Source organism: Bos taurus, chromosome 12, assembly GCF_002263795.3.
Source record: "Bos taurus isolate L1 Dominette 01449 registration number 42190680 breed Hereford chromosome 12, ARS-UCD2.0, whole genome shotgun sequence".
NCBI lineage: Eukaryota > Metazoa > Chordata > Mammalia > Artiodactyla > Bovidae > Bos > Bos taurus.
The window spans coordinates 31622469-31638624 of NC_037339.1; the positions used below are offsets into that span (position 1 = coordinate 31622469).

General features: G+C 48.1%; 1 protein-coding gene across 6 annotated transcripts in view; it reads left to right on the forward strand.

The window, feature by feature from the left end:
* The first annotated feature begins 1611 nt into the window (after positions 1-1611).
* The window catches only part of FLT1 (fms related receptor tyrosine kinase 1), a 205302-nt gene continuing 190757 nt past the window's right edge, over positions 1612-16156 (forward strand). For 4 of the 6 annotated variants that reach the window (XM_015473753.2, XM_024999786.2, XM_024999785.2 and 1 more), the window contains exon 1: positions 1612-2080. In XM_015473753.2, coding sequence (XP_015329239.1) covers positions 1627-2080 — 454 coding nt within the window. In that variant the 5' untranslated portion in view covers positions 1612-1626. Of the gene's footprint in view, positions 2081-2627; positions 2780-16156 lie in introns of those variants that run through there. The other 2 variants (NM_001191132.4, XM_059891968.1) reach the window with 2 other exon arrangements.

Consider the following 16156-nt stretch of genomic DNA (forward strand, 5'->3'; position numbering starts at 1 on the left):
GCATCAATCTCCTCTCCAGAACTAAGCCCCTGGGAAGACATCTTCCCATCTCAGCGTTTGGGGCCCTAACACGATGCTCGGCTCCAAGAGGCGCTGTAGAAGGGCGATGCGGAGCCTCTTCTGGGGATAGAGCATGGGACGGACAAGCAGCTCTGAAGTGAGGCAAGGGGGACACCTTGGCTCTGCAGGTGTGTCCCGGACTGTGACCGAGGGTGGAGGGATCAGTCGCAAGAAAGATCAGTTATCAGCCTCTAACCCTGCGATTCGTAATTAACGAAGTGTTCGCGGAATGATACTGCGGTTTTGAAGAAGTCAAGCTTGAGGGAGGAGAAAGAGCCAGGGAGAGGGGAGAGGAGCCCCGGAAAAGCAGCAAAAGTGGAGAAGCGGATAGGCGCGCCCAGGTTCCGCGTGGTCTTTCTCTCCTCGGAGCCGCGTGGGGCTCCGACTCCCGCGCCCCAGCGCTCGGTGCGCTGTTGCCGCGTGGAGCGCCCGCGGCGGGGACCTCTCCTTGCACTGCCATCTACAGGTGTGGCAACTCCAGGTCTGCCTAACCTTGCCAGGCGGGAGGCCGTCCAGTCCTTCAGGAAGAGTCGCTGGCCCCGGGTTTAGGAGCCTTCACACTCCTTTTATCGTGACTATCTGGCAGTTCCAATAGAAGTATTTTTCAAACCAGCGGTATTTACAGGGGCAAGACTGGGCTGCTCCGTGGAGCCTGGGACCGTATCAGCCTATGAGGTAATGGAGACATAATTGGGGAACAAGGTGGAATTAGTGTCATCCCAAATGATTTAGTGCCTCATGTTAATTTCACTGGGTTTTGTTCGAAGAGCAGTGGAGTCACTCGCCTTGCGGAGCAAGCTGCCGTCAGAAAAGATTCTTTTCGAGCATTTCATCAAGTTCAAGCGCTCGGCCCTTGAACGTTGCAGGAGCAGCTTCACGTTTCAGCCTTTGAAAAGGTATCGTAATGTTATTGCTTGTTTTGCTTCTAGAAGCGGCGGGTTTAGGAAATGACTTGGGCGGGTTCATCTGTGAGGCCGAAGACACTGACGCGCTCCCCAGGGACCCCGGCGGCTTCGCGGTCATCTCGAAGGTGCCAGCCAAGCGTCGGGTCCCGCGGGCGTTCCTGACGCGGACCCCTGTGCCCAGGGTGTCCGGCGCCGTCCTAGATGTCTGGGGACAGTCGGGGGAGTCGCGGGGGCGGAGGGGGCGGGCGGCGGGACGGCGCGGTAAGAGCATGGAAACGGGGAGGGAGCCTGCCTGCGCCTCGCCCCTCCGTGCCAAGGACACCGTCTCGGAGGCGCGGCTCGCTTCCCAGGGTCGGACTTTCCGCCCCCGGAGCCGGGCAGTGGAGGGCCAGCCCCGTCCCCTTCCCAGCTTCGGGCGGCCCCCAGGGCTGAGTAAGCCGGGCGGAGAGAGACAGCAAGGATTTCCTGAGAGCGAAGGGGAGGAGGAGGGGAGAGGGGCAGGAGCCCGGAGCCAGGACCCTGAACCTGCAGGTCGGTGCCCCAGGGGCGCCGCCGCCCGCGCCTCCCCACGCGCGCTCCCGCCCCCGCCCGCCGCGGCCCCCGCCCACTCCCGAGCCGTAGGGAGTCAGGTCCCGGAGGAAGAGGGTAGGTGGGGAGGCGGATGAGGGGTGGGGGACCCCTTGACGTCACTGGAAGGAGGTGCCGGGGTAGGAAGTGGGCAGGGGAAAGGTTAAAAATCGCCCCCGCCCTCGGCTCCTCTTCATCGAGGTCCGGTGGAGGCTCGGAGCGCGCCGGAGCGACACTCCTCCTGGCTCCTCCCAGGCGGCGGCGGCGGCGGCGGCTCGGAACCGGCCCCGGGGCTGGAACTCAACGGCCAGAGAACGCCGGGCTCCGAGGATTACCGGGGGAAGTGGCTGTCTCTTGCTGGGGCTGCGGAGAGGGGCGCCCGGGGAGCAGGGCCGGCGGCGGCGGCGGAGCGAGAAGGAACCGGCTGCGGTGGGCGCCAGCTAGGAGCGCGGGCACCGGGCGAGCAGGCCGCGTCGCGCTCACCATGGTCAGCTGCTGGGACACCGGGGTCCTGCTGTGCGCGCTGCTTGGCGGTCTGCTGCTCACAGGTGAGGCGCGGCCGGGCACCCCCCGGGCGGGTTGGGGACAGGGCTCCGAGGGGATCGGGACACTAGTTGCGGTTTAGCCGCCTGGGGCCGTGACGTCCTTTCTCCTCCGGCGGGCCGTCGGGGTGGGCGCCCCCGGAGAGCCGCTATTTGGGGTCCGCGAGCATCGCCGCGCTCGGCTCCGCGCTGAGGCGGCCCCTTGGCGCCTGGAGACCTCCCGCAAGCCAACTGACCCCCACCCCGGTTCTGGGCTCAGGGAGTGCCGTGAGCTCGGACCTGCCAGACATCCAGAGCCTGTTCCCAGAGGGCCTGGCCGGGTCCGCCGGGGTCCCCCCGGAACAGCGGCTCCGAGGATGCCTGCGAGGCTGCCCGGGGGCTGGGCGATGTTGGGCACTGACGGCGACGTAGCGTCTCCCGAGGGAAGGAGGTGAGCCCTTGGGGAGGGGATCGCGTGCCCGGCGGGAGCACACAGATCCCAGGAGATGGCGACGGCTGGTACCCTTCGAGCCACTCAGGGCTCCCGAGCCCGCGCGTCTCGGGGAACGTTCCCCGGCGTCGACTCTTCGCCGCCGCTCGTTACTCGCGGCGCCTGAGCGCGCTGCGCGCAGCCAACCGGAGTGGAAACTCGGCCAGGGGTCTACTCGCCCAGGTCGCTGACCTGAGTGACCTTGACCGCCGACGGCAGTTGAGGACCCAAATCCAGTTAAGTTTCAGAATTGCAAGTCTAGTTTTTTAAGTTCTGAAAGGAAACGATTTGGAACAAAAGATGCGATTTGAGGAATCGGTGAGGTCCGCGCCTTTGCCCGGTGTTGGGGAAACTGGCGGCGGGACCAGAAGGTTGCCCCCGGGTTAGTGTGGAGGTAGCCCCCAGCGGGGCGCCAAAACTCTAGGGCATTTAGGGGCTCGAACTCGCCGTTTCGGCTCAGTGGCCAAGATCCCTAGTTCAGCCTCGGTGGGCGCAGGGAGCCAGGTTTTGGAGCGCCTGGCTTTTAATCGTCCTGGGGCAAAGATACAGTGTGAACTAAAATGCAGTAACATAAAATAAGTTATTGCAAAGATTCTTGAGAAGGAAAGCGAGAGGGCTGGCATATATATTTTTTAATGTTTGTTAAACTCAAAAGGTAGTAACAGTTAAATATTCTTTCTCAGTGGGAAGACTAGTAATCCTTCAGTTTCTAAATAACAAGTAATGCTTCCAGTTAGATGGATGAAACTGTTAAACCGACAGGCAAAACGGATTCGTAATTGGAGAGAACGCGCTCTAAACTGGAAGTGTTGCTAAAACAACTATATTGAGTGGAGTACTGCTTTTTTACCTCAAAAATACATTTGGGGGTTTGCAAAGTCACGATATTTTGAAATATAATTGCTTGGAGCGTTTTAATTACATGAAGTCCATCTGTCTATTATGTAAAAGTAAATCTAGGTAAATTACTGTGAATCCAAAACATGGAGGAAAATGTATATGGTTTATTGGATTTTCTGCTTCACACAGATTTATTTTGTTTCAAAAACTAGCAAAGGATAGCTCTGTTCGTGGTTAAAAGCAGCTTAGATCCGTGGAAGCTTTCCTGAACCGCAAGTGAGATTCTCTTATGATTCCTCTTCATTTTACTTAAATGAGGCAGAAATCTTGGAACTCTTTTGTGAATTAAAAAAAAAAAAAACATTTTTATACATATGTGTTATAGGGAGAAAGCGGGAGAGAAACATTGGCATGGTGAGAATGTCTTCACCTGCGTGTATAGGAAACGTTCTATCAGCTGCTCGGGTTTCTAATTGCTAATGAGGACTTTGCAAACCACACAGGCTTCTCCCCAGGGTGCACAGCTGTCTCCCTGTAAGATAATCAGCTACCTAATTTCTAAACTTCATCAGGGCTTTCAGACTGAGGAAGGGGCTCCTGTCTAGGGAACGGTGTCTAGATAGGGGCCAAGTTTCTGTTCTGTGGATTTTTCAGGTCCCAGCTCTGCTCACTGTTGGGTGCTATGTAATTTTATGAGGTATTAATAGTGTGTGGGTGTGCACTGAGATATAAAATAATCAGAGGTTCTTTAATACAGAAGAGAACGGCCTTCCCCTGCAAAAAATATATTTACCTTCTTCCAGATATCCTGGGAAATAAAAACATATCAATAATTCAGATACTTCCAGGTCCTCTTTATTGCAAATTCTTCCTCTAAAAAGGATACTAGTCTTCATTTCTCCAGCTCACAATCTCATTTTCATATTTTAAGGCACCACACCTTTGCGAAAGCCACAGACCCTTTTGGTCAACTCCCCATTTTTCTGGCATTTTTGAGCAGCTAACATGTACAACTTGCTACAACTAATTGGAAATACCTCACTCGCAAATTTCCTGAGGGGAGCTAATGATATAAAATCAAAATGTACATGACAAAAATTCTCATTTCCAAAATGAATGTAACCTTTCAAAAGCCAACTAATTTGCATAGCAATTTTTCTTGTTTTCGCCAAAGTTTATGAAGCCACACTCTCTTGGTTTTGTTTTCCCAGAATTGCACGTTTGGAATGTTAATTACAGAGTACCTTTGGTGTTCCAAATGATGGATCACATTGCAGATAAATTGTAGGTGGTCGCCTACTCTAGTTCCTGAATACTTTGCCCTTGTTCATTTACTATTTTAAGTTTTTTCTTTCCCTATTAAATTCTGTGATAGGCTATCCAGTTGCTTTTCCACTGTCAACTACAAATTGGCACTTGCCCTGGGTGCTCAACACCTACCTCCACAAGGATTAAATCATGTGCTAATGCAGCTGCTGACCTTCAACATCCCCTGGAGGAGCTCAGGGTGGGAGAGCATGAGTGAGGCACCCTGTGCTGGGGGAGAGACCAGCAGGACAGGTCTTCAGGTAGTTAGATATTCTCAGGAGCCGATTTTACGAGCCCAATTCTTGTATCTCTCCATATCTAGGCAATTACTAAAATCCTGCATGCTGATGACTGTTCCTCGTGACCAGCAACAGCTTCGTGAGACTAGTCGAAACCTTCTGGAAGAATATGTGGCTGGTTTCATGTACTCCCCTGTCACCAAAATTTCATATATACTGACCTTCCGCCCTGCTTCTTGGGAGCAGTTTCTCAGAGCTGTCTGAGGTGCTTGCTGTCTCCCGGGCTGCAGTCCTCACTTTGTCCCAAGTTAAACTTAAACTGGCAACTCGCATGTTGTGCATTTTTTAAGTCGACATTGGCAATAAGTCAGTTTTGTGTTTTCCTATGTAAAATTCAGATGTTAGGATAGGTGATTACTTCTAGGGAAACTTCGCCAACTCTCAAAAATCAATGAATGATTCCAGGAAATAGACCGAACAGTGTTTCTTTTTCTCCCTCCCTTAACTGCATTGCCTGTAGAATGGGTGATAAGCCCTGCAATGCCAGAGCTGGGGCTGAAAGGACGATCGGACTTTACCCTGCTGTTAGTAATCATGTTGGATTTGCTTAGTCACTAGTGAAACACACCTGATTCCAGCCGATTAGCTTTCTCTTTGCTGCTGCTGCTGCTGCTAAGTCGCTTCAGTCGTGTCCGACTCTGTGCGACCCCATAGACGGCAGCCCATCAGGCTCCCCGGTCCCTGGGATTTTCCAGGCAAGAGTACTGGAGTGGGGTGCCATTGCCTTCTCCGAGCTTTCTCTTTATCAGGATTCAAAGAACTGAGCTGTTTAGAGGATGCCCAAGGCCAGTACTGACCATGATCTTGGGTTTTTGTTTTTTTTCGACACTAACAGAATCTTAATGAAATAGAGTCTGATTCATAACTGTAGTTCCATGATCTCTTCTAAGGAGACCAGTCATTTAAAAACCCATATATATTTCTTGGCTTTTTAATTAATCCTATTTGCTCCCCAAATAACTTAAAAAGAGTTTCTGATTTTAACAAGGATGCTAAACTTATTTAAGCGTGAACCTATTTTATATGACTTTTTAGAAGAGACCAAAGAATCGCTTGGTTTTTAATCAAGGAGATAGTCTAAATCTCCTTTGAATGTATACAGTATAGAAATTCAAAATGATATTGCCCCCAAAACAGTTTTATATCAACAAATGGTGTCCTTGAGGAAGGCTACCCAGTTGATCACAAAGTTTTAACCGATGATTGCTCTGGCTTGGGAATCCTGCACAGCAAGAACAAATAACAGTGTAAGTAGCTTCTGTAGAGCTTTAAATTGAGATGTACATGCGAGTGAGTGTGAGAATAGAATGAAGGAAACTGTCTTGGCACCTGGGTGTTAAATGCAGAGCTGGCTGGCATTAGTCTGGTCTTGGTTCAATTGCACAGTCAGGAGTTGGATATCAGGTAAATATCATGATTTTTCATTGTGGCTAGCGGAAGAAGAACATTTGAAATAACACCGGGCTTAATTTTTGTTAAGTAAAAATGTGTCATCAGGAATGGTTAAAAACATCTGTTGGGGTTGGTTTAAAGGACCTCGTGGAACAGTCCGTTCTGTTCTGTTGGCCTCAGTCTTCTGGGGCGGCTTGCAAGGAATGACAAGATCTCCTGCCAGATGCTTTCCAGGTTCATTGTTGAGTCCTCACACACTTGGGTGCCTTGGAAATTGCATGCTGCTGATGAAAGGACTGGATTTTTATACCAGATTGAGGGAGGGGAAGGAAATGGGAGGAATGGGGTGATGGAGGGAGGGCTTGAAAAGAAAGCCTCTGGCTTAGTATCTGGGACTGCAGGGGGGTTTCATTAAGGAAATGGTCCCATTGAGTCTGCTGAAGATAGTGGACTAGATTTCCTGCATTGCTGCTGGGCGGATGTGGGGGGATGTCAAGAATTCCTGGGGATTTCCCATCAGTCTTGGTAAAGCTGGCTGCCTGAGAGCCATGTCTGATTATTGCTCCTTCGCTTGATTTTGAGCTCCTTGAGACATCTGCTCTCACTTCACAAATGCATGCACTGTGAGTGCTCGGTGGGACCTCACGGGTCCATATACTCTTTCAGAGATGAGCAGTTTAATGGGTTTTTATCCAAGGTCAACAGCTGGCTGGTGGTACACCCAGGAATAGAACCTGGTGTTCAACTGACATATAACATTTCTTCATTTTTGTATTTCCTCTACCCCAAACAAAGTAGAGATGTTCAAATATGTGTGTGCTAAGATTTCTTTTTAAACGTTGGCATCTTTTTTAAAAACCTTATTTTTTTCTCATTTTATCAAATGTGTTTAAGTCTTCTTTCCTATCATCAATACATGAATACATATTTTTACTCACATAAAATTAGGATCATATGAACATATTGTAGTGGTAGATGTGTGTTTATATGCTCCCCAGTGGGGAAGAAAATCTATTTAAATTGCCTTTTAAACTTAAAACATCATTCATATTTTAGCGCATCACCATTAATACTTTACAGTAGTAGTTTTAATGACTGTAGCGTTTCATGGTATGGCTGTGCTGTAATTTATTAAACTAAGCTAGCATCTTTTTTTTAATATGAGAAAACTTTAAAGTCCCTAAGGAGTTTAATTAAGAATATCAACATGATGGCTGCTTATAGTAAACTGAAATATTTGGTGAGAAGACTAATGTTTCTTGTGAGCAGTTGGAATCCCCCTTTTGAACTGCTGCGGCTTGAATAATTGTGGCTATGGCACTGGCTTCATCTCTTACCACTTCCCTCCACACACCCCGTGCCCCAGCCACACAAACTACCCTCATCAAAGAACTAACTCACCGTTCTTTAGATGGGCTTTCCACTTTTCGTGCTGTTTGCCTGCAAGACCCTTTTTTCTCTCTGCATCTTTTCTTCCCCTGCCTTCAAAATTCAGCTGAGAAATTCCTGGCCCAATGAGCTCCTTCCTGTAGCCCCAGACTGAAGAACTGGTTTCTTCTACTGTGTGTGGTCTCTTCTTATAGCCCCTGTGTAAGCCCCTCCTCCTGTTCTCATCTTGCTTGGTTAGAGTTCTGTTCATGTGTCTGCCCTCGCTCTTTGGAGTGGAGAGCCCATGTCCTAGCTCTCCTTAGATCCCTGGTGCCTAGTTTCATGCCTGGCATGGATGTGCTTAGTAAATGTTGGAAAAAAGGAATGAATGATGTAGCCACAATATCATTTCAAAGAAGAAATTTCTCTGGCCAGCTATGAATTTATTCCGGGTCATCAGTACCCCTGCCTTTCGTGGAGCTCAGTTAACAGTGGATTCCTTGAAGAAGTTGTTTCTCAATAGACAATATTTGTCTTCTGTTGTGAGTAGCTAAGATCTGGGAAATGAGTTGGGATGTTCAACTCTGAGATGCCTGTGTCCTGTGAGCTCACCGGTTCGGTCACGATGCTTCCCTGAGGCTTCTGGGCCAGCAAGGCTGGGTGGGGGGGTCCGTGCAGCCCTTCTGTCCCAGCCTCTACGAGAGGCCAAGCCCTCCTTTGTCTTTACCCCACAGTGCTCTATACCGTTTTTACTGTACTATAAGCCACAACTATTTATTGCTTTAACTTACTTGTTCTTGGATAGACTCAAACCTGAGTCACTGGGTGCTGCACCCTGTTGCAGATCTGAATGACAAAGACACACTCAGAATCAAGCCTCTGTTTTGAAGGAGCCTCGATGCTAGTTGCCTAGCTTCCTCTTTGCTTAGAATAGGTCTTCCTCAACCATTGACGCACATGGGTTCCTGGCAGGATCAGCCTACTAGGCGTGAAACGTGTTCTGAAAAAATCCGGAATGCCCTGATCCAGCCTTAAGCTGGTGCCTCCCTTCCCCAGCTCCCATTCCCAACTCCATCCTCTGCACATGCCCACAACATGCTTCTCAGAGTGTGGTCCATGGCCCAGCATCCCCTAGGAACCTAGTGAATCAGAGCCTGCGTGTTAATAAGGTCCCCAGATGTGGTTTTGCACATTAGAAATGGAGAAACACTGATTTTAGCAAAGGGTTCTTAGCTCTGATGTCAGAGTCTCACTCTTCTTCACCAACATCTTAGTGATGACCTTGACCTGTGTGACCAAGGGACGAGACCCGGGCCTACCAGGAGCCTCTTCCAGGTCCCATGCTGTTCTTGGGCTCTGTCTTCTGTTGGGACACCTGTGACCTACTTCAAGACTTCCCTCCCGCCACAAACTCTTAGATTTAGCTTAGACCTGTCATCAGAGCAAACAGGAATACCTTCACCAGACCCTGGGTCTTAGAAAGTAAGGGCCTGGTGAAAAATACTATATAATACAATTTTAAAAAGGCATTAAATAGCTTTTGACCACAAATAAAAGTTTTACAAGGCCTTTGCTTCTGAAACAAAGTCACTCGGTGTAAAAAGCTGGGACCATGGGCATCACTCTCTGTAAGCTGTTGTCAAGGGCACGTCACCAGCTCATCATGCTGTCCTGCAGAAGATAATACACCTGTGTGCGTCCTACTGGCTTGAAATGCCAGACACTTGCCTCCTTCCTCGGCTCATTTATTGCAGATCTTGGCAAATGCTTTTGCCTTCTCACAGGTTACCACTGTTGCTTACAGGTCCTTTTCTTAGCCAGGCTGTCTGTCCTTCTATTTAACCAGTGTGAATGTGTTTCCTTTCAAACCACAGACCTACCACCCATGTGGTCAACACAAGCAAAGTGTAACAGTGATCAGGTCCTTTTGTGAAAAAGAGGCCTGAAGTGAACCTTGTACAAATGAAAAGCCTTGGCTTCCATTATATGCAGATGTGAAATCCCTTGAACTCAAGGCCTCCTTTGGCAGGCCTTGATCAGTAATTAGGCTTCTAGCAGAGTTTTGTGGAAACCCTTTTCTCTAGGGTCCTCAGCCTAGACTCAACATTAGAATCATATGGGGAGCTTAATTTTTAGAATCCTCTCGTCGTGGCTGCGCTTCTGACCAATCCAATTGATCACGAGTTTTTGAGTGGGACCCAGGCATCAGTCATGGCAAAGCTCCCAGGTGATTCCAGTGGGCGGCGAGGTTAAGGGCATCGTACTATCATGATTCAAATCACCTGGAGAGCTCGAAGGGCAGTGCTGGGCCCAGATTCAGTAGGTCGGGGTGGGGCCCAGTATCTGCACTTCTAACTAGATCCCCGGTGGTGCTGAGGCCTGAGGCAGAGACCATGCTTTGAAAGTCTGTCTTTTCTGATCAACTTGACTCTATAACAGGCTGTAGGTTCATCCGCCTCACTGCAACTGAATATAGCCGATATTAACATGTGATTGTGGAATCTAGAAAAATGGTATTAATGAACCTATTTGCAGGGAAGGAATGGAGACACAGATGTAGAGAGCAGACTTGTGGACGCAGAGAGGGAAGAAGAGAGTGGGACGAATTGAGAGAGTAGCGATGACATATATACACTCCCATGTGTGAAATAGCTAGCTTGCGGGAAGCTGCCTGTACAGTACAGGGAGCCCAGCCTGGTGCTCACTGATGACCTAGAGGGGTGGGAGGGGAGGAAAGCTCAAGAGGGAGGAGACATATATATATATATATATAATGACAGATTTGCATTGTTGTACAGCAGAAACCAGCACAACATTGTAAAGCAATTTTCCTCCAATTAAAAATTTAAAAACTAGCCCCCTAGGGGTCAGGTGAGAGGTCTGGCCACCTTGGAGGTACCTGCTCCAGGGCCAGTCTGGAAAAGGCACTAAATTAAATCATTACTGGACATCTAGCAGGGCTTCCCAGGTGACGCAGTGGTAAAGAATCCACCTGTCAATACAGGAGATACAAGAGATAGATGCAGGTTCGATCCCTAGGTGGGGAAGATCCCCTGGAGGAGGAAAGAGCAACCCACTCCAGTATTCTTGCCCAGAGAATCCCATGGACGGAGGAGCCTGGGAGGCTACAGTCCATAGGGGACTCACAAGAGTCAGACACAACTATTACTAGACACCTAACACAAGGTGAGGAAACTGTATCTATGAGGGAGAGTACATGTTAGCAGAGGAATTCTGGAATAAAGTGCTTGGAGTGAGCAGGTCTGTTTTGCAGAGCATCGTATGTGAGTTAGGAGCCAGGACTGAATTGCTGGTCTAGACAGTGAGGTTACCATAGTCTTCCTTCTCTGACTCACACCATGGGACACTCAGCCTGTCCTCCACAGAAATGTGGGTGCATGCCTACAGAGTTCTTGGAAAGATACCATGCTATTGACCTGACCTCCACCCACACGCCGTGGTCCAGCCCTGCTTCCCTCTAAGAAACCCTGCACGAGAATGGCAGAAGCCTGGCAATGCTTTGTGTGTCTGACCGAGCCCCTGTGTCTGAATTCCTCTGCTGGGACCAGCGTCCCCCTTTGGGTGGCTGAATGGTTCCCTGTTGGAGCAGTATGCTCTGCTGACTTTGGGACATGCCAGGGGTCTGTTCCCAGGGGTGAGCAAAGTCGCTGCCCTGTTGCAGACAGAGCTGCCCTCATGCCAGGCAGAACCATGGGTGCAGGGACCCTTCTTGTGAAACTCAAGAGGGTAAGCTGCTGCTCCTCCCCCAGGGCATCTCGGGCCACCTATAGGGCATTTACGACCCAGTGTTGTGTGAACTCTGGACACTTTTGGATACGGAAAGAGCATACCCCTTCCCCGTGGGTGAATCACTGCTTCCCGGGCTTGAGTCATGATAGCATTTGTATCTGTCATGTCTTGCCACATAGCAAGCTGCCCCCAAACATTACAGTGGGCTACAACAAGAATCCGTTGTCTCATGAGTGCGTGGGTTAGAAATCTGGGTGTGGCTCAGCTGGGTCATTCATGCAGTCATGGTCCCCTGGCTTTGCAGCTGGCCCCAAGGCCCTGGCTGTCATGGGGCCTCCTTCCTGCACGCAGCCTTTGCTACACAGTCATCTAGCCCGGCCTCCTTCCTGGGGGTGGAAGCCATCTGAACTGGTGACAAAGCCTTGGAACCCCTACGGTGCCATTCCTGCCACACTGGGATGGTCAGAGCCATCCTAGGTCAGAGGGGTGGGGAATTTGATTCTCTCTGGACGGGAGTTGGTGCTGAGGCTGTGGGCGCAGTCCTCAAGGAGACAAAGGACAAGAAGCTGCTGCTCTACTTCAGGCGACTGATGAATGAAAATGTGGATTAAGCAAGAACTGTTTAAACAGTGTAAATTTGGAAACCTTCTTTGTAGGTTGGAAAAATCTCAAGTATATCCTGTATCCCTCCTTACAGTGAGGTCTCATGTCCACATCTTCCCAAGCCCATGAAATATTTTTATATCTTTCATAAATCTAGTTCATTAACTTAAGGTATATAGAACCTGAAATGATGATAACTTGGATTGAAAGATTAGTTATGTGCCTGGAGTTGATAAAATTATATCAATGAAGAAGGGGAAAGTGCTGTTTAGTGCTTAGCCCTTCTTTTCAGTCTGCTAAGTCGCTTCAGTTGTCTCCAACTCTTTGTGACCCCATGGACTGTAGCCTGCCAGGCTCTCCTGTCCATGAGATTTCCCGGGCAAGAATACTGGAGTGGGTTGCCATTTCCAATGAGAAAACTGAGGCTTAGGTAAATTAAGTACTTTTCCTAAGATCACAGAGTGCCTAAGAATTAATACTTAAATAAAGTAAAGATGGGCCTCCCTGGTGACTCGGTGGTAAAGAATCCACCTGCGAGTGCAGGAGCTGCAGGAGACATGGGTTCGCTCCCTGCGGTCGGGAAGATCCCCTGAAAAAGGAAAGGACAACTCACTCCAGTATTCTTGCCTGGAGAATCCCATGGACTGAGGAGCCTGGCAGGCTACAGCCCATGGGGTCACAAAGAGTCAAGCATGACTTAGCGAAATTAAATACTTCCCCTGAATTGGAATCATTTCAGTCTGGTTCTGTCAGACCCCAAACCCCCCTCCTCTTAGCATGCCTTACAGCCTAAAGAAAAGGGGAGAAGGGAAAGAGCATGGCTGAGACTGTGCTAGTCTTTCTCCTCCTTCCAAACCATTCTCTCCTTGGAGCTTTGCCAGCTCCAAAGAATGTGAGACTCCACTGCGACTGTGGCCTGTGGTGGCCCTGGGAGGTTCTACTGCTGTGTGCAGCAGACTCCATTAAAGGCTCCTTTAAGACAGAATTTCCGTCATCTGGGTTTTCTTATCATGGGCTATTCAAGGCCCTTCCAAAAAATTCAAGTCGGAGAAGGATCTCCAAAGCCATTAAGAACATGACTGTCCATAGGCTCCCAAAGTCCTCCCACATGGAGCTCTAAGTGACCTGAGCCTGCACAGGGGGATGGCTGAGGCCGGCGGTGCTTTGATTCCTTCGCATCAGGTTGGTCCCCGGACAGGCCGGGCTGCCCTCTGCCGGGTTGTTTCTGGGAATGTCTGCTTTTTGCATTTTAGATCCCAGAAACCACAGAGACCTAGAGCTTTTTCTTAATGAAGCTGCAGTCAAGGGGAGGACCCTGATGCTTCATGAGCTGGGGCTGGGGAGAAGTCTATCTTTGGGGGCGGAATGTGCACGTCACCATGAATCTCTTGAGAAACGTCCATCCGTTTGCACACTTTTAACTTTGTTTTATGAATGGAAACCACGGATGTTACATTCTGATGGAGTGTCCGGGCCAGGAAACCTAGATCTTTCTGATTTTGAAATCAGTACTCTCACCACCAGCAATTATCTGGAAGATCTTGAATGATGAAATCTAGGAATTAAGGAAAAGCAAGGAGTTTGGTTTTCAGTGTTTAGAATAAAAAGTTATTGTTTCCCTGTGGCTCTGTCAGTAAAGAATCCACCAGCAATGCCGGACACCTGGGTTCTATCCCTGGGTCGGGAATATCCTTTGGAGAAGGAAATGGTTACCCACTCTGGTATTCTTGGTGTTCTGTGTTAAGATTAAAAAGCTGTTATGGGGCTTCCTTTGTGGTTCTGCTGGTAAAGAATCCACCTGCAATGCGGGAGACCTGGGTTTATCCCCGGGTCAGGAGGATGCCCTGGAGAAGGAAATGGCTACCCACTCCAGTATTTTTGGTGTTCACCATTAAGAGTAAAAAAAATTGTTATGGCCCATGAGAAAAAGACCACTGTCCAAGGGCATTGTGCTAGAGCGAGCACCCATCAGTCTGGGATGGCCATGACCGCAGCTCTGCAGTCCCTGTTTGATTGACAGTCCTTGTCCGGTTAGCAAAATGGTAGTGTTTAAGGCCTGAGTCTCTTCCTTAGATCATTTCTTTCAGACATACAGACCTGCAAGAAGGTAAGGAAAAGAAAAGCACATTTTACTTCTTTTTGATCTTTACTTAGGGATACTGACACGACTGAGCAACTGATCTGATCTGATCTGATACTTGATTTACAACGTTGTGTTAATTTCTGCTGTAGAACAAAATGATTCAGTTATACATATGTGTACATTCTTTTTCATATTCTTTTCCACTATGGCTTATCCCAGGATATTGAATATAGTTCCCTATGCTATACAGTAGGACCTTGTTGTTTATCTATCCTATGTATGTAATAGTTTGCTTCTGCTAACTCCAAACTCCGATCCTTTTCTTTCTCCAACCCACTCCCCTTTGGCAGCCACAAATCTGTTCTCTATGTCTGTAAGTTGGTTTCTGTTTTTTTTAGATAAGTTCATTTGTAGCATATTTTAGATTCCACATATAAGTAATATTTCTCTTCCTGACTTCACTTAGTGTGATAATCTCTAGTTCCATCCATGTTGCTGCAAATGGCTTTTTTTCTTTTAATGCCGAGTAGTATTCCATTGTGTATATGTACCACATCTTCTTTTTCCATTCATCTGTTGATGGGCATTTAGATTATTTCTGTGTCTTGACTATTGTAGATAGTGCTGCTATGAACATAAGGGTGCGCATATAATAATAATTAAGTGAAAGTGTTAGTTACTCAGTCATGTCTGACTCTCTGCGACCCCATGGACTATAGCCCACCAGGCTCCTCTGTCCATGGAATTCTCCAGGCAAGAATACTGGAGTGGCTAGCTATTCCCTTCTCCAGGGGATCTTCCTGACCCAGGGATCAAACCCAGGTCTCTTGCATGGCAGGCAGATTCTTTACTGTCTGAGTCACCACAGTGCTGCATTGAACATAGAGGCACATATCTTTTCACATGATAGTTTTCTCTGAATATGTGCCCAGGAGTGGGATTGTTGGATCATATGGCAACTCTGTTTTTAGTTTTTGAGGAACCCCGACACTGTTTTCCTTAGTGGCTGTACCAATTCACCTTCCCACCAAGTAGTGTAGGAGAATTCCCTTTCTCCACACTGAGAGGGATATATTTTGATACCAGAATATGAGTATGTTTACTCGAATCTGAGGGGGAAAAAAAAAAAATCCCGTTCTGCCACGTAGAGAGGAGTTTTATCTGTTGTTCCAAGGAGACAGTAGAAAGTGTGACCAAAAAAGACTGCATGTCTTGGATGAAAGTTGTAAGGAGGGGGACTTATATACTGTTGGATTTTTAAGACGGTTTTCTTTTTCTAAGTTGGCATTAGAGAAACTGAAAATATATGTAAACAGGCAGAGAGGCAGCCATATATTGGAGGGGATTGCAAACCATCTTAAAAGGCAATGTAAACCTGTGTTACAGCATTTCATCTGTGCTTAATGGTATTGTTTTCTTTCTGGAAAACTCCAACTCTCTTTTCCACTTATGGTCTCCTGCTGGATCAGATTTTTGTTCTCTGTTGTTGTTTGGAAAGTTTTATAGCTTTGAAATCTTCTCCATAGGGAATTCTGCTAGAACTAGAGAAGGGGAGGGGGGAAGTATAGGAGTTGAGTAATTGTATCGCCCTAGAATGGAATTTGTGTACCTACAACTTTTTGCAGTGAAGGAATATTTGACACATATTGTTGGTGTATAGATTAGACCTGGTTCTACCACTCACTTCCCTACCCCATTTCCTGTTCTCAAAGCTGGTAAGTGAAAAATACATTAAGTCCAGCATTTGCCACACAAAGCCACTTTGAAATACAGGAAACTCCTATGCAAGCTAGTTTTCAAGAATTTCTACTTTAGTCCTTTTGGCCTGGATGTTAAATGTAGTGGTTCTATATCCATGTAGAGAGGAGTAGTAAAATTCTAACGAGTAGAAACAGAGTTGTTGATTTTTAGTGTGCTTTATGGCAAGCAGATGGCACGGGATCGCTTAGCTGGACTAATTCACTCACCAT